At 47.0% G+C, this 25680-nt stretch overlaps 1 protein-coding gene across 11 annotated transcripts; it reads right to left on the bottom strand.

The window, feature by feature from the left end:
* Nucleotides 1–6365: 6365 nt before the first annotated feature.
* Ppp1r36 (protein phosphatase 1 regulatory subunit 36) lies at nucleotides 6366–22903 on the bottom strand. 11 transcript variants are annotated; one of them, XM_060387680.1, is made up of 11 exons: nucleotides 22786–22903; nucleotides 21416–21480; nucleotides 20354–20440; nucleotides 19210–19307; nucleotides 19033–19099; nucleotides 18013–18111; nucleotides 10573–10707; nucleotides 8426–8468; nucleotides 7926–8104; nucleotides 7538–7783; nucleotides 6366–6880 (listed from the first exon to the last, which is right to left on the bottom strand). In XM_060387680.1, exons 1-11 carry the CDS (start codon nucleotides 22852–22854, stop codon nucleotides 6694–6696), a joined length of 1275 nt encoding a protein of 424 aa, XP_060243663.1. In that variant the 5' UTR covers nucleotides 22855–22903; the 3' UTR covers nucleotides 6366–6693. The 11 variants fall into 11 exon arrangements, with proteins under 11 accessions (XP_060243663.1, XP_021491239.1, XP_060243664.1 ...); XM_021635564.2 differs by having other exon boundaries at nucleotides 7538–7726; XM_060387681.1 differs by having other exon boundaries at nucleotides 21416–21477.
* Nucleotides 22904–25680: the final 2777 nt, after the last annotated feature.

The following is a 25680-nucleotide window of genomic DNA, read 5'->3' as shown; positions in this document are numbered from 1 at the left end:
TTCTGGCCCGAGGGCTTCTCATGATGCCAACTGTACCTGAGATCCTTGTAGAGGATTTGCTGTTTGCTTCCGGTTTTTCAGAATGGGGTCAGCAGTTAAGAGCACTAGCTGCTCTTCCAGAGGATCTGAGTTCAATTCCCGACACCCACAGGCAGCTCACAACTGTCTGTAACTCCAGTCCCGGGGGATCCGATGCCCTCTTCTGTCCTCTCAAACATGGCCATCTACATGATGCACAGACACACATTCAGTCAACACACTCAAACATTAAAATAAAAAATAAAAGGAATTGCTTTAATTTTGAGAAATTAATATTCTAAATTACATTAAATTAATATTCTAAGGTTTTTTTTAATTTTGCAAAATGAGAATATTCTAGTGGGACCATCCCTTTCTAATTATTACTTACATTGGTTCTATAAAGAGAAAAAAAAAATTCTGTCATCAATGATTAGGGTTGCCCAGAGACATAGCTTAAAAGGGAAATTACTGCCTACTGTTTGGAGGTTTTTTGGGTTTCAAAAAGCACGGGGAAAGAGGCAAACCTCAGATGAACAGCTGTGTTCCCAAGGAAGCGAGTCATCCAAGCGCTGGAGTGAGAGGAGTAGCTCTCCAATGGAAATGAGAGGTCCTGCCGTCTGTCCTCATCACTTCTACGTGGATGGTCAGCGGTCCACTGCTAGGCCCTTAGTCTCTGCCTCACTATGTAGCCTTCCCCACACGCTCTCCTGTTCTGTTTCCAAGCTGTGCCCTGACTTCATTCAGCTCTTCCACATGTTATCCACTTTCAATTTCCTCGTGGACCTATCAAGGCACAGAGCCCTGACCAGGTTATTAAAAAGTGGCTGCATGTAAACCCAAGGTGATGGCTTTAATCCTAACCATCCTCCAGAGCGCGCTATAGTATTCACCTAAGGTATCTTGATGGAACATCATAGGAGAAAAGGCAAGGAACTAGGGATGTGAGGCAGCTGGTCATGCTACATGTGAAGTCAGGACACTGAAAGAGGACTCAGGTGTTCCGCTCTCTCCTCTTAGTCTTTATTTATTTTGTGTGTGTGAGTAGTCTGCCTGCATGCCTGTGCACCATGGGTCCCTGGTTCCTGTAGGGGCCAGAAGAGGGAACTGGACTTGAGTGACACGTGAGCTGCCACATGAGTGCTGAGCCATCTCTCCATGCCCTCTTTTTTTTTTTTAATTTATTCTGGAACCCCGGCCTAAGGGATGGGGCCGCCCACCCTGGGGATTGGTCTTCCATTCTCAGTGGGAGAACACCTTCCCAGACTTACCCACAGGTATTTTTCCATGATGATTCTAAATCTGGTTAAGTTGGCAGTGGTGGCGAGCCATTCCATCCCCAGGGAGATTGTTTCCTACTTCCTTAATTCTGTAGATCCTCTTGTTGCATCCTGTCTTCTGTCTCAGAACCCTGCCTCCTCCTAAAGAATTTTCTGAATTCTGCATCATTAAGATAAGTATCTTATCTTTATAACTGGAAAGTTTTGTGGGTGTTGGCCAATGCAAAGGCATGTTGTTTTCATCATCATAGTGTCATAAAGAATAATTATGCTACTCTGAAAACATCATGCTTCGCCTTCCCAACCTTCCCAGCCTAAGACCTTGGAACCATTTCTTTTATTTTGGCTGACTCCATGATAGCTATAATATTCCGTAATATCTATAATATCTCCATAATATTAATCTGTATCTTTTTGTTGTTTGTTTACTCTTTTGTTTGGTTTTGGTTTTGATTTTTCAAAACAGGGTTTCTCCATGTAATAGCCCTGGCTGTGCTAGAACTCACTTTGTAGACCAGGCTGGCCTCAAACGCACAGAGATTTACCTGCCTCTGAGTGTTGGGATTAAAGGCGTGGTGTATGCCACCACACCCAGCCATCTGTATCTTTGTGTAGCTTGACAGATCACTCTTTTATTGCCAAATAATACTTTATTCTATAGATATAGCACAACTTATCAACTGGCCTATTAAATGTCATATTGATTGCTTTGGTTATGATGTTTATGAAATAAAATCATTATGATACTTTTGTGTGCATGGTGATATATATATTTAAATTATTTTAATCTTACTATTGATGTGTGTGTGTGTGTGTGTGTGTGTGTGTGTGCACGCGCCACAGCATGTACCTAGGGTCAGATGATAACTTTCTCTCCTCCCGACGTTGTCCTGTGTTAAAGACTAGCTGACCTGTGGGCTTGTGGGTGAGGCTTGTGTCTCTGCTTCCGACCTTCTGTAGGAGAGCTGTAATTAGTGACGCACACCACTCATCTAGGTTTTTTACACAGCTTCCTGGGATGGAGCTCAGGTGGTCAAGCTTGCCTTTGCTGGATATTTATACAGTGATGCCCCCTGCCCAGCTCAGTTGTTTAGCTTTGTAAGAAACTTGTTTGAAGGAAAGAAGGGAAGGGAAGGAGGAAGGAAGTGTAATGGAAGTTTTGGTTTCTTTAAGAACTCGGTTATGTTATGTAAATATGTTTTATTTTGATCCCAGGTATGGGATTTTAGTTTGGGCTACTGTTTGTCCACGGCTGATAACTGAGCTCGTGCAGGGCATGGTCTTTGACAGCTGGTAACAGGCCAGCCTCGTGTGGCACAGAAAGGGGCGTGGTCTAGGGCTCTGAGAATATAAACATGAGAGCCCAGAAAGAGAAAGTGTGGCAAGTGGCAGCTTGGAGAGACCAGAGATGGACAATGGATGGTGTGGCAGCTTGGAGACAGACGAAGAGAAAGATTTCAACGCAGCCGCTTGGAGAAGACTACTTGCTGCATCTGTTGCTAACGGAGATTGGGAGAGTCCTAAAAGAACCCGTCAACCCCAAACAGCTGGAAGAAGTAAATCGCCCTGGACCCTGGAGGGTGGGAGAGAGAGGCTTTAAGGAACCACAAATAAACTAGTTTAAAAATGAGCTCTACAAGAAAGGAAGTAAGAGGAGGAGGAGGAAGGGAGAGAATGAAGGGAAAAAGGGAAGGAGAGAGCGTGGGAGGAAGAAAGGAAGGAAAAAGGAAGGAAAGGAGGGAAGGAAGGTGCCTTCTGAGGTGTCAGTGCCATTTGGCATCTTCGGCAGCATTTGGAATTGCCGCTTTAGATTTCACTCACTAAGAAGCATGCAGTGGCACTGGGTAGCTTGAACCACATTTGTTAATGACAGATGTTGCTGAGCGCCGTCTCCGCATTTGTCAGTCATCATTGTGTCTTTGGTGAGGTGTCTACCCAGATCTTTGAGTGTTAATTCAGTTCTCACATTCTTGAGTTTTAAGGTTTTTTTGTACATTTTATCACATAAATTATTAGATATTCTGTAAATATTTTTCTCTAACCTTGTAGCTTATGTTTCTACTTTCCTAACTGCTGAGTATTTTGATCTTTAAGAACTTAGTGAACTGGGGAGATGGCTTCGTCAGGAAAGTGCCATACAAAGATCTGAGTTTGCTCTCCAGAACACACGTAAGAAAGCCAGGTGTGGTTGTGATAGCTATTCTCAGTTGTCAGCTTGACCATAGCTGGAATGAAGAAACAGAGGGCACACCTGTCACCCAGACCTTGAGGCTGGAAGACAACAAGCCTTTGATCCAGATCCACACACTTTTAATCCAGATCTCTAGACATAGTGGACTTGCAGGAATAGGTGTGGCCTTGTTGGAGGACCTGTGCCACCGGAAGCCGGCTTTGGGGAGCTCAAGCTATGCCCGGTGTGACAGTCTCCTTTGGGGCAAGGTGCAGAACTCTCAGCTCCTTCTCCAGCACCAGGTCTGCCTGCACACCGCCACACTTCCCACCATGACGATAATGAACGAAACCTCTGAAACTGTACGCCAGCCTCAATTAAATGTTTGCTTTTATAAGAGTTGCCTTTGAGCCCATTGAGGTGGTGCGTGCCTTTAATCCCAGCACTCAGGGAAGCAGAGGCAGGCGAATCAATGTGAGCTCAAGGCCAGCCTGGTCTACAAAGTGAATCCTGGACAGCCAAGGCTACACAGAGAAATCCTGTCTCGAAAAAACAAACAAAAAAGGCTTGCCTTGGTCATGGTGTCTCTTCACAGCAATAAAACCCTAACTAAGACAGTGGTGGAGTGTGTTCATAATCCCTAGGACTCCATGGAGCCAGCTTAGGCTATTTAGAAAGCTCCCCACCAGCTTGTAGCAGAAAACCACCAGCGGTGCTCTTGTTCAAAACTCTACTTTATTTGTGGTGTTTAGGCCTCTTTTCCACCAACCCTCCGGCCTTAGGTAGGAGAGAGAAAAGGGTAGTGAGGAGAGACAGCCCAGACCCCTTCACTTCTCCCAGCTGTTTAGGGTCAAGGGGTTCTTTTAGGGCTCAATACCAATCTCCATCAACCACAGACGCAGCCAGCGGCCTCCTCCACGCTGCTACGCCCCGAAACGTTTCTCTCCGTCTGTCCGCTCCAAACTGCCACACCGTCTCTGGTCTCTCCAAACTGCTCCATACCACACACCAACACAGAACCCCACACCGAACTCCACCAAACACACCACACAATCTCTTTCTCGGCCTCACATTCAATCCCCTGAGTCCTAGACCACACCCCGATCCGAGTGACGCGTGGAAGGCCGTGACCAGCTGGCAACAATCATGCCCCGCATGTGTCAATTAACAGGTGTGGACAAACTATAGCCCGACTGGAATCCCACACTTGGGATTAAAACAAAAGCATTTTTACATAACATACAAAGAACCCCAAACTTGCCTTACACCGGTGAGAGATCCAGTCTCGAAAATGAAAAACCAAAAACCCCGAGGCTCCTGAAGTATCACACCTCTGGCCTCCATATTTATGCACACATATGTACCCGCCACACACAAACACAAAGCTCCTGCACATACATAAACATACAAAAATAAAAAACCCCAAAACGTAGTAATCTTTAATAACACGCCTGCTTTAAAACTACCAGTGAGGGCTGGGGAGCTGGCTCGGGGGGGACCTGTTTCCTGTACAGTCATGGGGACCTGAGTTTGGACCCCAGCAGCCACGTAAAAGCCAGGCACTGATGCATGTACCTAGCACTGGTAGTAGTAGAGATGGAGACCGAAGGATGCCTGGGGGGCGAGGGGGGGAGAATGCAGGCAGCCTGGCTGAAATGGCAAGCTCCAGGTTTGGTGAGAGACTTGTAGGGTTCGATTTTTTTTTCAAACGCCTACTTTACTCCGCCCGAAGCGGCTGGAGTCTACCAAAGGATGGACTCTGGTTGGTTTCAATCTTCGAAGTCCATCAGAGGATTCGAACTGTTGCAAAGAATAGCAATGCAAAGGTGCAGAAATGCAGGAAACGCGTTGTCTCGCTGTCCGTGGGCTTCTAGTTATCCCTTCTCGGGGTCCACGAAAGGAGGTTTTCCAGCTCACATAAAGCCACTCTCCTTGGTAGCTTTCAGCTGACCAACATCACATGCCTTTTCACAGGGGAGGCTGTCTTCTTCGGAGGTGGGGGTGGGGGGACGGGGAGTGGGGGAGCATTCCCATGTCCCGAACTTGGGACCCAAACAAAAAAAACATAGTCACATGACACACCTGAGTTTCCAAAGAAATCAGAAACTTCCAATTCAGAGATTATCTCAAATAAATAGATAATAAAAAGTGGAGAGCAATAAAGGGAGATATCTGACCTTGACCTCTGGCCTTTACGCTTTACGAGCGAGCCCACATGTTTGTATGTGTGTGAGACCCACACTCAAACTGTCTATAAACATCCATTTAAGGTTGTAGCTTTGTGAGTTAGAAAAAAAAAGGTGTCTCTTCCTGGAAAGATCTAGAAAGAGATGAAGATTACACTTACTGTCAGCTGGCTTACACCTGTGCGGGACACAAGCCCTATGATCCCACTGTGCGGAACCATCAGTGGGGCTGTGGCCCATTCTCCAACCAAGGCAGCCCTATCTCAGCCATTTGCAGGGGCCTCTGCCTCCAGCCCATGGCTGCCTGGGCCAGTGCAGCAGGCTGACAGTGCAAGGTGGCCTCAAAGGTCTTTTACCTCCTTCTTGTCTTGGGAAAAAAAAAAAAAAGGTGAAGGCTGCCAGGCTGCCAACCTGCCAGGTTGCAATCCTGCCAACCTGAGTTCAATCCCTAGATCCCACGCAGTGGAAGGAAAGCACTAACTCCCAAAATTGTCTCTTGACCACCAAGTGTGTGCTTCTCTCTTCTCCTTTCCTCCCTTCCTTGTCCCTCCCCTCCTCTCTCTCTCTGTCTCTCTGTCTCTCTCTCTAGTCAGGGTTGTCCTCTGGCTTCTATATGCACAAGCACACAAGTGCCATATACACCTGCACCCACAAGCGCGCACGCACACACACATAAACACAAAGAAAAACTATTAAATTAGGAAAATGTACTTTTCGAGAGTTTCCTAAAATTCTTTAATAAACAAGTTATTAGCTTTTACTAGCTGAGAAAAAAAATTGCTAACAATTCAAACAGCTATTTTTTTGAGACAGGGTTTCTCTATGCAGCCTTGGCCGTTCTGGACTCGCTTTGTAGACCATGCTGGCCTCGGACTCAAAGAGATCCACCTTTCTCTGCCTCCTGAGTGCTGGGATCAAAGACATGTTGCCTTCAAACAGCTATTTTATGATAAATATTAATCCAGTATGAACTAAGTGTTAAGTCAGAGTAATTTAATTCAAATACAGAGATCTGAATAAAGGACTGATACAAAGTGGGTTATTTAGGGCTGGTGCTATGCAATGACAGTGTCGCCATGACTAAGTTCAGCGTTTCCTGAACCTGTGTATTATTTTTCTCTACTACAGAAGCGCTTCTTCCGCCCTGTTTTCCATTTTCCTCTGTCTCTCGGGGGAGGAGGGTATGAGGGTTGAACAGATTCCGAGGCTCCCCCAAGATGCCAACTCTGTAAACAGAATTATCGCCATAGTTAATCCAGGGAACGATAAGGCCAAGGTTGTGATTTACAGTGTGATTGTGACTATGATTATCTGTGATACACACACACACACACACACACACACACACACACGAAAGCTAAGACATTCATACACTTTTAAAAGTCAGACCTGTTTTTATACCACCACTGTGGCCTTACATACCAGCCCAAAACTCAGTCCAAGGCAGGATTCTGCCCTGGCTCTACCCACATCTTCCCAAGATGAATTTTTTTGTTTTGTTTTTTCAAGACAGGGTTTCTCTGTGTAGCTTTGGCTGTCCTGGACCTTTGTAGACCAGGCTGGCCTTGAACGCGCGGCGATCTACTTGCCTCTCCCTCCCTGAGTGCTAAGATTACAGGCGTGTGGCACTGTGCCTGGCAAGATGAACTGTTATAACAGACACTGAGCCCTAAAGGGTCTCTTCACTTTTTCAGGACACAACTATCTGGAGGTTAGGACAGCTAGGGATTTCTAGTCCAGATGGGCCTAAGTGGAGATGCCCTGATCAGATCAGGAAGGCAGGAGTTGGCATGAGGACAGATGCTTCCTTCCACTCAGCCCCAGGGTCCTCTAAGCCTCCCAGGAGGCGCCACCCACCCGCCCACCACCCCTGTGCCACTTACACTGGTATAGGCACAGACTCCAGATTTGCTATGCCCCCCTTTACTCGGGGTGGGAGCTTGATGCCTGCCACATACTTTTTCTCAGCGATGTGCTGCGCCTTCTCCCTGAGAGACGGCAGCAGCGTTGACAAGACCGGGGAACGCATGTCCATGGCCTTTTTAATTGCTGGACGTTTTGCCATCATTCTCCTGCGGGAGGAAGGTGGGGACAGCCAAGTCACACCGCCCTCTTTCTTGTAAGCATCCCTGAGGTAAGGAAAGGCCTGACGGTCAGAGCTGAGCCAGACTCGGTGGCATGGGACTGTGATCAGCTCCTTAGAAGGATCACAAGTGTGGAGGCAGCCTGAGTGACGCAGAGAGACTCGGCTCTCCAGGACGGAGGTCCTACCTGAACTGCACCAACGTCATGCGCTTCTTCTCTCCTCCTGACTCCTCATCCTCGCGCCTCCTTCGAGGAATGTTGAACATATTGGTACGGAAAAGCCTCCCTATTTCCTCCTCAATCTCTCTTAGGTACTGACGTCGGAAGACAACCCAAGCTACACACGTACAGAAAGTATAAAAGGACTGAAAGGGAAAAAAAAAAAAAAAAGGGACAATCACAAAGCCCAGAAATGCGATGAAGAGCTCCTGTTGTCCCCACGGTATCCCTAAGTAGACACAAACCCGGAGGACCTAACCGCTCGATTGCCCTAGAAGCTGTGCAGGACCGCACACGTACTCACATTTACGGGTGGAAAATCAGGCCAAAATTCTAAGGTATAACAAACAACGTGTTATCGTCCTTTTTAAGAAAAATACTTACTAAAAAGAAGTGCCTGTCAAATGGCTATTGCTGTGTGTTATGGTTTCATAGCAAAGGAGGAGTCCCAAAAGTAAGAGGCTTACCTCAAAGAATTTCCAGTCTTTCTGCGTGTCTGAGATTTTCTCCCTGGAAATGTGACAAATCGCAACCGTGAGGTGATAAGCTCGTCATCCCCAACACGTGGGATTCCAACTGTTGACCCTATTACAATTTGCATCTGGAAGGTCCCCTGCGGCCATAGGCTGGTTGCGCTATCAGGAGGCGGTGGAAACTCAAGTGCCCCCCCCCCCGCTGGAGGAATTACGTCATGAGGGGTATGCCCTGCCAGGTGGCTGTCCCGGGGTTCCACCTCCCTCTCTCCTTCCTCACTGCCCGGACGTAACCAGCTTTCCTACAGCATGCCCTCCCGCATGGCACTCTTCCTCGCCACGGGCCAGAACATGCCAAGACCCCGGGAGGGAGTCAGCACTCAGGTCAGCATCGAGGAGGCTGAAGTTTAAAGTCCAACCGTCTCCCCGTTATTCGCTCGGTGCTGGTCAGCCCCCTCCCCTTTCTTCACTGATGGCCACCTGCTACCCCACATGCTCCGGGAAGACCCTTTTCTCTGTGCTTCATACTTGGTACCACCTTTTCTGCTGGATGGGTACTGAGGGTGTTAAATACACCACATTTGTGTGTTTGTGTGTGTGTTGTTGTCATTTGTTTTTAAAGAGAGAAACAGAAAGAATGTAAAATTGGGTTGGTAGGGAGAAGAAAGAATCTAGGAAGAAGTGGGGGAGGGGAACCTGAGAAAAGTATATTTTATAATTTTTTTTCAGTAAAAATGTTAATTATTTAAAAAAGTTAAGTTGTGTTTAAAACAAAAACACTGGTCAGTAAAATTCAACCTGAATTTTCCAGACTGGATTAAAATAACTGAATTTTCCGGACTGGATTAAAATACTAGAAAAATTCAATATCCAATAAACAAAAAAATGCTGTACTAAAGGAGAACTCAAGAAGAGGCAGTGTTGGAAAATGGAATATTATCACAGAAGTATCTTAGCTTCAGAGTTCGCCTGATGTATAGGACACATTTCAAATGGATCAAAATGTAGCATTTTAATGTGATACTTTTAAACTAAGAGAGAAAGGTAAATAGTTTGACCCAGGACGAACTTGTATGATGATCAAACAGCATCAGAAAGAAGTTGAACAAATTCACATAGATAAAAACGTGGACTATCTTTCTACTGTGTATAAGTGGGCAAAAAAAAAAAAAAATCAGCAAAGGAGAACACTACTGCTTGCTATGAGACACACAAAATCTATACAGATTCCCATTTCTTCCTTGGCAAAGGGGAAAGCTGTATAAATAAAACAACTTGAAGCACCTGTGTACCTTTAAACTTTCCGAAGAATTTGTCATAAACCCCAGGGTAACCAAGGAAACTTAGAATGAATGGTAATGGATCTCTTAACCTTCACAATCTAAGGCTCCTGGCCCCACCCACATCTGGGAGGGCAGGAGAGGGCTCTGGAATCTTTCCTCTCTGTTCTTTTGCTTTTGTGTTTCGTGTTGAGGTTAAGTACATGACTGTGTCACCTAGGGAGGTCTTCAGGCGATCCACCTGCCCCAGCCTCGCTGGCTTCACACTACAGGAATGTATCATCACCAACGTGAGCGTTGAAGGGGCGGCACTGTTTGGTTCAACTTTGCTCAAGGCCTTGGCTCTTGGGCCGCTGTGAAGCCACCCAGGAGCTGCAGCGTGAGCGACCGGCGATCCCCCTTCCTGGGAGAACCAAACTTTCCGGGGCTGCGAGCCTCCTTTATGTTTTAGTGACGGTAGGCAGATGCTGTCACCCAGAGGTAAAGCCTGGTTTCCCACGGGCAGTGCCAGCTCCGTGGTGGTCCTCACAGCTGCGGCTGCTGGAACAGAAGCAGACACCGCCCCCACCGCCCGCGACATTGGCGATCGCCGGGTCTCCTCCTGGGCTCCCGCAACCCGGTCCTCGAGCTGAGCAAGATTCAGCAGAAGAGAACGGGTCCCAAGACGGGTACGGTTTTGAAATGCTGGGACCCTGGAAATACTTCCATACTTGGCTCTCTCAGGGCGGTTAGCATCAGAGCTTGGGACAGGCTCTCTCACCAGGGCCCCACTCGGGGGAGCACTTTCTCAAGGGGACCAGGGCTCAAACGGAAAGACAGTAGGGATGTGCCAGCCTGAGCGCTGCGGGTGTATATGCGTACTTGCCACAGTTCATGTGATGTTTATCCGCCATCCCGATGCCCAGCACGAGGACACAGTACTTCTGCGCCAGGTACTTCTGTGCGTCTTCTAACTTGCTCATAACCAGCTCTATCTCTTTCTTCTCTACTAGGCCTCTGGGGGCAGGGAGAGACAAAGTCTGGGTTAAGGAGCAAGAAGTCAGAAGTACAGGTTACTTTGAAAGAAAGAGTAGTGAGTCGATAGACTGCGCTCACCGACTCGACTCCACTTGAGTTTTGGCCTAGGGGAAAAAAAATCCTCAAAATCTCTTTTAAAAAAGATGTTATCTATTTTTGTTCCGTTTGCGTGAGTGCTTTGCCTGCATGTACGTTAAGCGTACTGTGTGGGTGCCCGGTGCCCACACAGCAGAAGAGAGGGTACGGGGTTCCCTGGAACGGGAGTCATGAGTGGCTGTGAGCCACCACGCGGGGGCTGGACCTGACCCCTGGACCTTCGGAAAAGCAGCCAGTGCTCTTACCTGCCAAGCCACTCTGCAAACCTGAAAGTTTTTATTTATTTATTTCTTGTGTATTTATTTATTTATTTATGTTTTTCGAGGTAGGGTTTCTCTGTGTGGCCTTGGCTGTCCCGGAACTCTTTTTGTAGACCAGGCTGGCCCCAAACTCACAGAGATCTGCCTGCCTCTGCCTCCCGAGTGCTGGGATCAAAGGCGCGCTCCGCCACCTCAATCTGGCTCCCCTCAAAGTTTTTTAATGGCTCTTACTCAGCGGAATCAGCGTCTCAAGGTTAGGGTGACTGTCACCCACAGAGATCCCTTAGAGACTCTGCTCTTAGACTCTCTGCTCTTAGACTCTCTGCTCTTTGGGAATCGTCAGTCATATCCACAGTGAATCCTAATTCCTACAGAACACTGGAGTAGCCCCACGGCTGCTGGGACAGCTGGTGGCTCCAGCGTTCCTGTGGTTTTCTAAAGCACAGTGGAGATTCTTTGCCACCTCAGCTTTTCACTAGGGCCCGGTGTTGCTATTAAGTTGAGGAGTTCTGTGTCTGAACGTAGGCTGTTCCCAGCTCTGTTTGGTAAGGAACCATTTGCTGGCCACTACTCTGAGGATTTTGGCATCAAGTGTAAAAAAAAAAGTCACTTCCGTATGAAAATACGGCCCAGCTCAGATTGAATTGCAAATGAACTTGGCAAAAGGCTTTAGGTTACAGCAGGTCCTGCTGTCTAACTGGGTTTGTGGTACGGCATAGTGGGAGGCAGTCCTGTTGAGCGTGCTGGCAAGTGTCACAGGAAAGCAAATGGAAGAATGCGCTCTCAATAGTGACCAATCACTGCCCCTTCTGAGGCTACTACACCAGCTAGGTGAAGACATAGCCGGGTGGTAGTGGTGCATGCCTGGTCTACACAGCAAGTCCAGGACAGCCAGGGCTACACAGAGAGACCTTGCCTTGGGGGAAGAAAAAAAAAAAGCCCAGGTGTCAAGTCGTGCAAACAACACAGCCTTCACACGCAGCCTGCAGCCCGAATGGCGGTACCCGTCACCCTACTCTGCCAGAGGCACCACTAGCTAATCCTCTTCTTTTGCTAGGAAAACCAAACCAAACAGCCATCAGGGGACGCTCTGAAACATTTTGGACAACGGTTCTCAAATTCCGACTCTCTTCAAAGTGCAGGTTTTCAGTGCGACCGCCTCTGCAAGACTCCAGGGAGGGCCCAGGAAAACTAAAGCTGTCATTCTCAGCAACGGCAAAGGTGGGGACTCAGTAATACACACGGGGGACCTGGGTGTTGGGCTGTCCAGATGGCTCAGCAGGTAAGGGTGCTTGCCAACAAGACTGACGACATTAGTTCAGTTCCCGGGACCTACGTGGTGGGAGGATAGACTCCAGCAAGCTGTCCTCTAACCTTCACACACACACACACACACACACACACACACACACACACACTAAAAGAGAACTTAAAACAACAAAAAAACAAAAGAGAACCTAGGGCTGGAGAGATGAGTCAGTCAGCAGTGAAGAGCACTTGCCGCTCTTCCGGAGGACCTGAGTTCAGTTCCCAGCTGACCTGTAGCTCCAGCTCCAGAGGATCCAACACCCCCGGCCTCCTGGAGTGCCTGCACCCACGCACACACACACGCTGACATGCAGACACGCGCACACCTAACACAATGAAAATTCTAAAGAGTTTTTAAACCCCTGCTCAAGTGCGGAGGGGGGCAGCTGTGGAGGCAGAGCTGGTCTGTTCTGTACCCGGGAATCGTTCCCCTCCGTGATTTTTGTGTTTTCATTTCGGCGACATTGCCCCAGACCTGTGTGCATGCCGAGGGGCGGGTGGTGGAGATCAAGCATCATGTAGCCCAGGCTGGCCCTCAACTTCGTGTATAGCCGAGGATAACTGTGAACACCTGCTCTTTCTGCCTCTGCCCCGCAAGGGCTGGGATTACACAGCACAACACCAATGGCAGGTTTATCCAGGACCGGGAATCAAAGCAAAGGCTTTGTGTGTGTTAGGTGAGCACTCTGTCATTAGGCTACATCCCCCAACCCTTAAACCTTCTTGTTTGTTTGTTTGTTTGTTTGTTTTAAGGAGCTCTGGCAAAGTTTTATTGAAGGAAACTTTTCCTGGTTTACTTTTCACCGGTCTCTTCTGGCTTCTAATACTATCAGAATCACTGGGGTCAATGAGAGCCAGTGAGCGTACTCTGTACTATTTTCCGCTCGCTGTGCCCAATTCATTATTATTGCCAGTGTGGTGATGGACACCAGTTCTAGCCAACAAGGCATCGTATTCTTCCTCAGATTTCCTCAGAGCTGGGTGGTTGCTGGCGAGGATAACCAGTGTCTCTTTGCCTTGTCTGATTATCTTCGTATCCTACCACGTACTTTCCACTTTTCATAACAAGTTGGAGCCTACAGTTGATGGACTCTGGAGACTTGTTTGTCTTCTTTGTGGTCACATCTTCCTGCCTCAGGTGTGGGACAATCCCCAAGCAAGATCAGCCGCCAAGATGGCAGGGAGTGAGAAAGCCACTCAAACATTCTTTTATTATTATTAATTCATGTTATAGTTCAGCTGTGGCCCCCTCCCTCATCTCCTCCAGATCCCACCCTCTTTCCCTCTCCCTCCCCTAACACTCCTCCCCTAGTCCACTGATAGGGAAAGTCCTTCTCCCCTATTGTCTGACCCCAGCCTATCAGGTCCCATCAGGACTGCCTGGATCTTCTTCCTCTGTGGGCTGGCTTGGTCGCCCCAGCTGGGAGATGAGATCAAGGCGCAGACAGCTGAGTTCATGTCAGAGACTGTCTCTTCTCCCCTTACTAGGGACTCACCTGGACAGTGAGTTGTCTATGGGCTACATCTGAGCAGGGGGTCTAGGTCCTCCCTATGCCTGGTCTTTGTTGATGCATCAGTCTCTACAGTCCCCCTGGGCCCTGCTTTTTTGCCTTTGTTGGTCAGCTTGTGTGGCTCCTGTCCCCTCCGGATCCTTTTGTATCCCCCTTCTTCGATAAGTGTTCATTCACTCTGTCCAGTTTGGCTGTGAGTCTCTGCGTCTGCATCTGCTTCGATCCGATCCCCTGCTGGGTGGAGTCTTTTAGAGAAATCTGTGGTGGCTCCAGTCCTGTTCCCTCTCTTTTACAGCTTCTAGTGTCCCTTCTGAATGAGAATTAAGCATCTTTCCTAGGATCCTCTCATTGTTTAGCTTCTTTAAGTCTATAGATTTTAGTATGTTTACCCTAAGTTATATGCCTAGATGTCCCTCAACTGAAAAATGATACAGAAATTGTGGTACATTTACACAATGGAATACTACTCAGCTATTAAAAACAAGGAAATCATGAAATTTGCAGGCAAATGGATGGAACTAGAAAAGATCATCCTGAGTGAGGTAACCCAGAAGCAGAAAGATACTCACTTAAACATTCTTTAAAAACTTAACCCAGTAAGTGGTTCACCTGCCTTGACAAACATGCCTTTAAAATGCAAATGAAGGGAGAGGCATGTCACTCATGTGCAGGACCTGGGTTCGATTCCTAGCATCACCAAAAATGAAAACTGACAATTTCGTTGAAAGTGAATATTACATGCATTGTTGCTAAAATAAAATTGGCACACTTCTATGGAAAAAAGAACATTTGAGAAGGAACTTACAGAGACACAAAAGTGATTATTAAGTTTTGGTCTCATAAGATCTCTCTTGGAAAACAAAAATTTTTTTGATTGGTGGAGACAGGGTTTCTCTGTGTAGCCCTTGGCTGTCCTGGACTCGCTTTGTAGACCAAGCTGGCCTTGAACTCACAGCAATCTGCCCAAGTGCTGGGACTATAGGTGCGTACCACAATGCCTGGCTCGGAAATTTATTCTTTAAAAAACATTATGCAAAATCAGACAGAGAAATTTTATGAATGAAGATACTGAATTCTGAACTGGATGCATATGCCTGTAATCCCAGCACTTGAAAGGTTGAGGTAGGAGGATCAGGAATTCAAAATCTACCTCAGGTATATATTGATTTCAAAGGCCATCCTGGGCTAAATAAGACCATCTAAAATAAACGTCAAAAAATCAATCCAATACAAAATAATATCAATAATAAATATATAACAATAATAGGTGACAAAATTAATATAGAAAGATGAATAATGATAGTTTTCATTGTTGTTATCATTGCTATTGAGACAGGGTGTCCCACTAGCTACGCCTGGTTGGCTTGGAACTCACCATGTAGATGAGGCTGGCCCCAAACTCATAGAGATCTACCTGTCAATGTCTCCCAAGTGCTAGGATGAAAGGCATGCATCACCACGCCTGGCCTACAATTATTATATAGCTATCAAAAAAACCAAAAAACAAAAAACAGGGAATTTTCAAAATAAACAAACAGAGGAATGATGAAAGGAATGTCCCTCATACAGCCAGTCACAATTTAAGGGGAATTCACTAACTTTGTGAGACTAGAATCAGTTATTTTCCTCTGTGCAACTGCCCCAACGCAATCTAATTTTAACTCTGTTTATAATGAAGTAAGCCAGCTGACTTCTGGACACTTGAAGATGAAAGGTTATGCTGACATTCAGAACCCATAATTTAAGATTTGGATTGGTGTGTTTTCCCTGTACCACTGTGTTCTAGTTAGTTTTGATGAAAAACAAAACAAAACAAAACACCTAATCTGAAGACCTTTCTTCTCCGTTACTTATAAATTAATATATGAAACAAATGTCACTGCTAGATTAGTAATAAGCCTCGGAATCAGAGGAAAGCAGAAGAATATAACAAGCCAAAAGGAACCATAAAAAAATCTATTGAGTTCAGTTTGGGAGTCAAGGGCTTCTCCAGCCTTGTAAGCCACAGCTGGCTTTGGCTTTGGATGCTGCCATAGAAACACTTCACGCTCCGGCCACCCTGCTGTGAAATGCCACCCTGAAATAACGCTCACATGGCGTAGATTGTGGTGGCGTTACAGGCACAGCAGTGTCTGAGGTATTTATCTGGTCCCTTACAAAACTGCTATTCGGGGACATCTATTAGTTCACAAAACCTCTCTCCAAGTGTTTGATCAGGTCCAAGAGTTTTATATTCTAAAAACGTTCTGTAGCAACACATTAATGACTCTACCCAACATTCCTAACAGCTAAATCATTGAGTTGGTCCCACACACATTCGGGGGTGGGGGGTGGGGCTGGGCACTTGGCAAGTTCCACGGCTTGTGAAAGGTCAGCAAGCCTGACAGGCATTGTTGTGTTCTAGCTAGGCTCCAAGCTCCCAGATTTTGGCCCTGGTGTTTCTCTCTAGGCCACGGCTGCCTAACAGCGAGCACAGTCAAGTTTTCTACAGATAGGTTAAGAAGAAACTGGAGTGACTTTCCTCTGATGGGGAATGTTTTATTTCAGTCAAATCTACTTTCAAAAACAAAAACAAACAAACAAAACAACTCTTTGTTATTAGATGCTTACAAACCTTCTAGCATGAATTTTGTAAATAAAAAGAGAAAGAGGTGGGGGGAGAGAGAGAGAGAGAGAGAGAGAGAGAGAGAGAGATGGCTGCATGGCTCTAAGTTGAAGTCACCAGCTATATGTGCCTGATGTATTGAGACCATAAAAGACACCAGTTCTAAAGAGTACAGAAAAAAGCAAAAACATCCCACTAGCTGGGCAGTAGTGGTGCATGCCTTTAATCCCAGCACTAGGGAAGCAGAGGTATATAGATCTCCGTGAGTCTGAGGCCAGCCTGGTCCACAGAGCAAGTTCCAGAAAAAAAAGGCTACACAGAGAAACTCTGTCTAAAACAACCAAAAACCAAACCAAACCAAAACCCCCACCATTCCATTTTTAATGTCCTAAGGGGTGGGGAGATGACTCAGTAGGTAAAATGGTCACTGCTCAGGCTTAAGGACCCAAGTCAGATCCCCAGCACCCATGTGAAAACTGGCTTAGTGGCAGGCATCTGTGACCTCAGCTCTGAGGAGAAATGAGACAGACAAATCCCTAGGGCCCTCTGGCCAGCTAGTCTAGCTGGACAGCAAGCGCCAGATCCAGTGAGAGGTCCTGTCTCAAAACACAGGATAGAGAGTGACACTGACACAGACCTCAGGCCTCCACATGCCCGTGCGTGGGTAAACACACCGCCCCGCCCCCAACGGGCATCTACTACACACACACATGTGTATAACACACACATAAGCACACACAAAGAAAGAAGTTTTTATTTTTTCAAGATTTATTTGTTAACTATGTAAACACTATTTCGCCTGCAAGCCCAAAGAGGGTACCAGATCTCATTATAGATGGTTATGAACCACCATGTGGGTGCTGGGAATTGCACTCAGGACCTCTGGAAGCCAACAGAATTGCTCTTAACCTCTGAACCTTAATCTCTCTAGCCCAAGAATAGAAATTTTTACAAGAAGTAATTATTTTAAAACACTATCATCCTAATATTATCATCATAATATTTTTAGGTCACTAGGTTGGGTAAAAATAATTTGAATTAACTTTAAGCACGTCTTTTTATATCTTTAAGACACATTATTAGAAATTTTGGGACCAGGCAGCGGTTGCAGATGCCTTTAATCCCAGCATTTGGGAGGCAGAAGCAGGAGGATCTCTGTGAGTTCGAGGATAGCCTGGTCTACAGAGTGACTTCTTCCAAGAGAGCCAAGGCTACACAGAGAAACTCTGTATTGAAAAACCAACCAACCAATCAATCAATAGTAGAATATTACAAATATGACTCTGATGACATTCCTCATTGAGCAGTACTGCTCCATGCTTGTTGGAATGTTTCACCGTGAGAATTCTTGTGTGGGCTGCTCAGTGAGCTTTAAAGCAAAGCAAACCCTCCTGGGTGCAAAACGTTTCCCGGACCAGAGAGACAAAAAGATGCTACCATCCCCTCACCCTAGATAACGTCGACAGTAATAAAACTCTGAAGACTATTATAAAGTCTTACTCACACCATGTAGCTTTGGGGCTTCTTTTCTATTGAGATTTTCTCCAAGTAGTAAGACATATAGTACAAGAGTGCCATGAGGAAGCTGTCGAGATTCTTATTCCTACAGGGAAATTTAACAAAAAAATAAATCAATCAACAGTCCCGATTTCAAACACCAGGTTTATCTTGAAAAACAGTGGGGACACGGCGTAAGTGTTTGTTTGTTTGTTCGTTTGTTTTTGAAACAAGGTTTCTCTGTTTTAGTCCTAGCTGTCCTTGAACTCACTCTGTTGCCCAGCCTGCCCTCGAACTCAGAGATCCTCCAGCTTCTGCCTCCCAAGTGCTGGAATTAAAGACATGCACCACCACCACCCAGCCATAAATACACGGTTCTAAGTCTTATCACACAATTAACTCACTATCCACTGTGATAAAGATGTAAAAAGCACCTGAAACAAGATTCATTTTGGGGAAGTAAGATACTAAATTATTAACGTATTATTGTTTTGTTTTTTTCACTTTACAAGTATTCATCTTTAAGTAACATATTTCTATCGTTTGGAAAATGTACAGGCTGGGCATGGTGGTTCACACCTGTGATGCCAACAATCAGGAGGGTCTCAAGTTTCAGGCCAGCCTTCACTGCTGAATAAAACTGACAGAGAAGAGTGTCTCCATAGCATAACCCTACCCCAAGATACAAACAGAAGTACAGCTATGTGAAGCAAACATTCTCTTCTCCCGCCCTTTTGTAACTTACTCCGTAGATGACCACTCATAAAATACCGGCTGTCCATCTGCAGTCTGCTCTGCCCCCGCCTCCCCGCCCCTCGTACTCTAGAGCTTTCTAGGGCTTTGGCGCTCCTGTGGCCTCAGGTATCTCTCCCAGACTCTTTAGTCTAGTGTCTGAGAAGGATGCCCTGCCATGTGCTCTTCCTCTAGGAATCGGGCCGGCTTTCACTTATTAGACAAAAAAAAAAAAAAAAAAAAAAAATCCCTGCAGAGGAAAGGGGAAGGGCGCGTGCTGCCTTATCGGCTTTACCTCATAAAGGTTGTGAAAGAGTAGACCCTTTGCATTTCAGTGTCCTGGAGTAAAAACAGTGCCACAACTGAAAGGAGAGGGGAGGGCGGTTAGGCAGAGGGTGGCTCGGGAGGCCAGGGGCTGCCCTGCCTGAAGTGACAGGCAGGAGACAAAGTGACAGGCAAGAGAGTGGCTCACACTTAACGTCCTCCAGCGTGACATTGCCCTGTTGGCTTTTTTTCTCCGAGGCCTTCACTGACTTCTCGTCCCTGGAGGCAAACCTTTTATCCGTCAGCCTGTTTGGAAATAGAAGAGTCTCAGGTGATTTTTTTGTTGTTGTTTTTTAAGACTCATTTTATTTGTAGGGCTGTTTTCGCTCGCTTGTATGTCTGTGCGCCACATTCTGTGCAGTGCTCACGGAGGCCAGAAGAGGGTGTTGGGTCCCCCTCTTCCCCGCCCCTCCCCAGTAGACTTACAGCCGCTTGTGTGCCACTGTGCTGGTTCTGGGAGTCAAATCTGTGTCCTCTGGAAGAGCAGCCAGTGCTCTTAACCACTGAGCCATTGCTCTGTTCCCTCAGTATTTTAAGGGATGTGGTCATATCTCATCTACCCCAAGCTGCCCAAGAAGTTTGCTTGTAAAGTAATGAGAGCTTGAGTGTCATGCATGGGTTCCTTTGATGTAGTCCTGTTTCGGAATGCACCTCACTGATCACTGTGTTTGCTAGGAGGGGAAGCATGCAGACTGACATAAAAATGTAAGCTCACATGTGTTGTTTCTGTTATTAGCTCTGTTTTTGTCTCTTTGTTTTTCCAAGACAGGGTATCTCTGTGTAGTCCTGGCCGTCCTGGAACTCACTCTGTAGACCAGACTGACCTCAGACTCAAAGAGATCCTCCTGCCTCTGCCTCCCAGGTGCTGGCATTAAAGGCGTGAATCACCACTACTCCCAGCTTTCAAAAAGATCATTTAAATCGCTTAACGGGTTGAGGATGTGGTTCAGTTTGCCTAGAATGTGTGAGGTCCTAGCTTAAGGTCCAGTACTTCAGGTGGATGGATGGATGGGTGGACAGATGGATGAAAGAAATTCTAGTGTCACTATTGTCACTATTATTTTCAGATTAAAAAAAAAAAACCCGTAACAAGTCTGAAATGCACTAGCAGCCATGTTATGAAACAAATGAATGTGTAGGGGCCGTTTGAACTCCTGCTGTAACTGAGACGCTGCCTGTGTTTCCCTTGATGGATATTTCCACGGCAACCTAGGAAAGTGGGACTGCTATTTCTTTGAGTGTGTGAAGACAAATGAGTCCACTGAAGGATGCCTTGGGCAAAGAGGAGCCACCTTTCTGACGTCGCGCCATCCATCTCAGCAAAGTGAACTGCCTTCCCTTTCTTGCCTTTCTCCTTGAGTTCTACAGCAGGTGTGAAACTGCAACGAAAGGGAGGATTAGGGGCGTGCCCTTCCCGCAGGGGAAAGCCGGTCCTGTCAGGGGCAAAGCTCACGGAGTCTGAAGACTGGCACCTATTTGCAGTGTTCAACTCAGGATGCGGAGACATACCACCGCTACCAAGAGGAAGAGTAGCTTTTCCGGCTCACAGTCAGCTTCTAGAGCATCGCCATGGACGAAACATGGACATCTTGCCTGGACATCTTCTAGTGTTATCACAAATAGAAGGGCTCATAAGGGCAGAAGACTTCCTTAAGCGTATGGAGGTCCTGTAACAGGCTGGTGCTTTGGGGTACCACCTCATCGGCTTTATGAGGGAAGTTTTACTGCCGTCATTTTCACACCTTAGTGTGTGGCATGGGCTTGGCAGTGACACAGCAGCCGGGTGAAGCCAGAGCAGGCCTCCACGCCCTCTGGACACAGAGCCGTGTACTTAGTCAGGAGGCAATTCTGCCTCCCAAGCAGCTGTCTCAGACTCACGGTTCTGGGAAGGTTTCAGCCCTTTGTGTGGTGTGTCTGTGTGTCTGCTTCTTTTTTCTTTTTTCTGAGACAGGGTTTGTCTGTGTAGCCTTGGCTGTCCTGGACTCACTCTGTAGACCAGGCTGGCCTCGAACACACAGAGATCCTCCTGCCTCTACCTCCCTGAGTTGCTGGGATTACACGGGTATGTGCCACCGAGCCCAGCTAAAAGAAATCTCAGTTCCTTAACCATAAACCTTTCAGCTGTTTCAAAGGGCTGCTTAAATGGTCAACACTATAGCTAGTCCATAGAAAGCAAAGATCCAGGCATTATCTGAAAACAATGTCTTTAAGGCAGTTCAGCAAAATCATTATACTCAGATAGTGGGGGCTAATTTTATTACTAAAGTCTTTTCCGTACAGCTTAGTATCCCCTGTCCCCAGCACATGTACTTATCATAAAAATGCTTTAAAAAAAAAGTTCTATTAAACTTTACCTTTTAAATTCCAGAGTTTTGGTTTCCTCTTTCCAGTACCACATCCCTAACCGTAATCCATACTGCTGCAAAACAAAATGACTGCATTACATGTAGCTAAAATCCATCTTAGAACCCCCATGAGCCTTTACTGATTCCTACTCTTCCCTCGTTAATCCTATCGAATTCATTGCGTTGGAGCTGGCCTTGAACTTCTGACCCTCCTGTCCCAGCCTCTCTGTTGCTGGATTACAGACACGCCACGCCACCCCTGGTTTATATGGTGCTGGGGCTCAGGATCCAAAACAGGGTTGGGGCAAGCATCCAACCACCTAAGTGACATCCCAGCCTGTTCTTTGATGTAGCCTGTTCTTTTTTAGGTGTATTGGTGTTTTGCTTGTGTGTGTATCTGTAGGCCGTGTGTGTGTGTGTGTGTGTGTGTGTGAGAGAGAGAGAGAGAGAGAGAGAGAGAGAGAGATGCTGGAAGAGGCCAGAAGAGGGCGTTAAATCTCTTGGCATTGGAGTTACCAATGGCCGTGAGCCTATTTGTAGGTGCCGGGAACAGAACCTGGCTCCTTTGGAAGAGAAGCCAGTACTTTTACTCTCTGTGCCATCTCTCTACTGTTTTGTGTTTTTTTTTTTCCCCTTGGTTTCATCCTTTTTGTTTTCAGATGGAGTTTCACCATGGAAAGGGGAGAGAGGGTGAAAGAAAGGAACGTGGAACAGAAAAGGGGAAGATGGGAAGGAAAAGTTGGAAGGAAATTTAGCTAAAGGCTCGCCACAGCCATTCAGAGGATGCCCACAGCAACCTTTAATCTATATTTAAATTAGAATCCCACAAAAAAAATAAAAAGTCAGTCATGGTGGCTCGGGCCTTTAATCCCAGCACTCGGGGAGGCAGAGGCAGGAGGATCGCTGTGAGCTCAAGGCCAACTTAGTCTACAAAGCGAATCCAGGACAGCCAAGGCTACACAGAGAAACCTTGTCTCGGAGAACACCCGGCTCTGATGTTGTCCCTGATCTTCACGGACAGAATTTCACCCAGTAGTAGAGGGCAAGCAACCAGCCCTTCCGGCTTCTCTTGTAATAGAGGACTACCTGCCACACAGCCACATCTCTGCTTGGACAGCCAGACAGAATTGAATCCCACCAACACACCTCTTTAATTTTTTGTTTGCCGGTAACTGTTTCCCATTCTTGAAAACTGGAGCCACGAGAGGAAGAAGGCGACAAGCCTTTGTAGGAGCCCAAGCGCGGAACACCGGACCAGCTGTCCCCCGGCTCCCCCATGAGGTCCAGGCGGACTCCCTTGCTGCCTGCTACTCCGCCCGCCACGCCCAGAGACCGCCCGGTGCAGCACTGCTCGCCTGTGACGGGCCCCATGCACTTACGTCCAGACGGGCGGAGGATGGCCCGTCATATTTCCTCTTCTTCGCGTAAAGCTCCGGGAAAAAGGTCATGGTCCCATCCACGACCACAGCGTCGCCGTCGCCTGGGAAACTACCAAGCCGCCGGGGGAGGGGGGGGGTTTCGAAGGGGCGGGGCTTCCGCCGGAGGAGGACCCGGAGCGCTCTGCTAGTCCCTCCCCAAGCCGTGTCCCGGGCTGGCCTGGTGGTAACCCCCATTAAAAACCCTCACTCTATGCTTTAATTGGGACAACTAGGTGCAGTTCTATAGTAAAAACTTGCTCCCCTCTGCCCTGGCTAGCACAATGAAGCTGAAACACAGACGGGCGGGCCTAGGTTGGAAGAGTTCGGCCCGTGGAAGAAACTGTGGGCATGGAAATTAAATGTCTGGGGCACTTCTGCCTAACTCGTGGAACCTGGTCTTCACCTGCATCCGAAAATATCCAAATCTGCAAAAGTAGGGGGGATCGCTGAGTCTGAGGCCACCATGACCTACAGGACAGCCGGGGCTACAAAGAGAAACCCTGCCTCCACAAACAGCAAACGAAAGCTCAGCTCGCTTTCCTACAGAACTCAGGACCACCAGCTCAGGAACGACCCCACCCACCATGGGCTGTGCTCTCCCTGATCAATCCCTGGTAAGAAAATGCCCCACCTACAGAGGCCTGCTCCAGCCCCGCCTGAGGGAGGCGTTTTCTCAGTTGAGGCTCCCTCCTGACTCTAGCTTGTATCGAGTTGACCCAAAACTAGTCAGTACAGCGTGTAACGCAATAGCCTTAGCATTACAAATTAGTGACGCTCTTAAGACAAAAGCAAAAACAACGTGCTGGGTGTAGATGGGCATCCAAGCGAGCTTCTGTTCACTTAGGTCCCGAACCTTATGCTTTCTCTCTGTAGTTAAACAGATAGGCAGATACCGGTTGTTTCCACCCTCTGATCCAAGCAAAGCTAGAGGAAGAGACCGACTGGGAAGGCCTTATGAGGCTTCTTTTGTACTCCCACAGCTGAACAGGTATGGGATACACCGTAAGTACCCAAGCATATGTGCCCATCAACTTTGCAATTACAGCGACATGCATGTCACTGCCTGCCCTAGTCTCCAAGTCTCCAAGTCCCTGGCCCTGGTGGTTTAAAACTGTAGTCAATAAATTCCTGTCCTAGTCACTGGAGTCAGTTCTACCTGTTGATCAGGTTGACTGAAGAGCATGGGAACCCACCTGTAAACGTTCAATGCTAGTTTGAGGCTAAGAGCAAAGGCTGCTTACAAACTGGAAGAGAGAGAGAGAGAGAATACAGTATCCTAGATGCCAAGAATCATTTAGCAACCAGTGTCTATAACTTGGAGTGGAATGAAACCAGGAGGAAATGAGGTATGGTTCCAGAAAAGACTAAGACCAAGGAATCTAGTTGGTCCAAAGTTAGTAGAAAACCTTTGATCAACCTTCCGCTAATGGCCTAAGCACCTTGAATGCTAACAGAAAATCAAGGGTTTGTAGGCCTCAGCTGTCTCTAACCTTAGCCTAAACTAAGACGAGAGGAAGTTTCAGACAAGTTAAAGCATTATGTAAAATTCACCAGAGAAGCCAGGCATGGTGGTACAGGGCAGGCCCAGTGCTCTAGAGGTGAGCTGGAGGCCAGCCTGGGGTCCACACGGTGCGAGTGCAGGCCGATGCAGTGCCATCCCCTGATAGCCGTGTAAAAGAAGGGGGAGACAGAAAGACCTGGAGGGGACAGGAGCTCCACAAGGACAGCAACAGAAACAAAAAATCTGGGCACAGTGGTCTTTTCTGAGACTGATTCTCCAACCAAGGATCATGCATGGAGATAACCTAGAACCCCTGCCCAGATGTAGCCCATGGCAGTTCAGTCTCCAAGTGGGTTCCTAGTAAGGGGAGCAGGAGCTGTCCCTGACATGAACTCAGTGGCTGGCTCTTTGATCACCTCCCCCTATTGGGGGAACAGCCTTACTAGGCCACAGAGGAAGACAATGCAGCCAGTCCTGATGAGGCCTGATAGGCTAGGGTCAGAGGGAAGAGGAGGAGGACCTCCCCTATCAGTGGACTTGGGGAGGGACATGGAAGGAGATGAGGGAGGGAGGGTGGAATTGGGATGGGATGAAGGAGGGGGCTAGAGCTGGGATACAAAATATATAAAAAAACTGTAATTAATAAAAAAACATTTTTTTAAGATTTATTTTTTATATGAGTGTTCTATCTGCATTTACACTTGCCAGAAGAGAGAATCAGTTCCCATTATATATGGTTGTGAGCTACCTGTTGGGAATTGAACTCATGACCTTTGGAAGAGTAGACAGTGCTCTTAATCACTGAGCCATCTCTCTAGCTCCTATGAGTACTCTGCATGTGTATCTGCCTGCCAGAAGAGGGCAGTAGAGGGTATAGATGGTTGTGAGTCACCAGGTGGTTGCTGGGAATTGAACTCAGGACCTCTGGAAGAACAGACAGTGCTCTTAACTGCAGAGCCATCTCACCAGGCCCCAATAAAATTTTTTTAAAAAGAGGAAAAAATCTTACAGAAACTAAGGAGCAGGGTTTGAAGAGATGGTTAAGAGTTGAAGCTTGCTCTTGTGGAGTATCTGGGTTTCGTTCCTGGCACCCACATAGTGGTTTATAACCTCATCTGTACCTCTAGTTTTAGGGATCCAACCTCTTCTGACATCCAAGAGCAGGAGGTACACATATGGTTATTTTTATACAGACATACAAGCATATAAAATACTCATTTTTTAAAATTAAAAAACAAGGAGCATGTAACACAAAGTTTCTGGTCTCCGATTTTTAGACCTGGCATTAGCTGGATATAAGCATGTGCTTGTGGCACACGCCTTTAGTCCCAGCCCTCAGGAGGAAGAGGCAGGCA

This window comes from Meriones unguiculatus, chromosome 7 (assembly GCF_030254825.1).
Source record: "Meriones unguiculatus strain TT.TT164.6M chromosome 7, Bangor_MerUng_6.1, whole genome shotgun sequence".
Taxonomy (NCBI): domain Eukaryota; kingdom Metazoa; phylum Chordata; class Mammalia; order Rodentia; family Muridae; genus Meriones; species Meriones unguiculatus.
The sequence above is the reverse complement of the archived record's forward strand: the minus strand, read 5'-3'. Positions and strand labels throughout refer to the sequence as shown.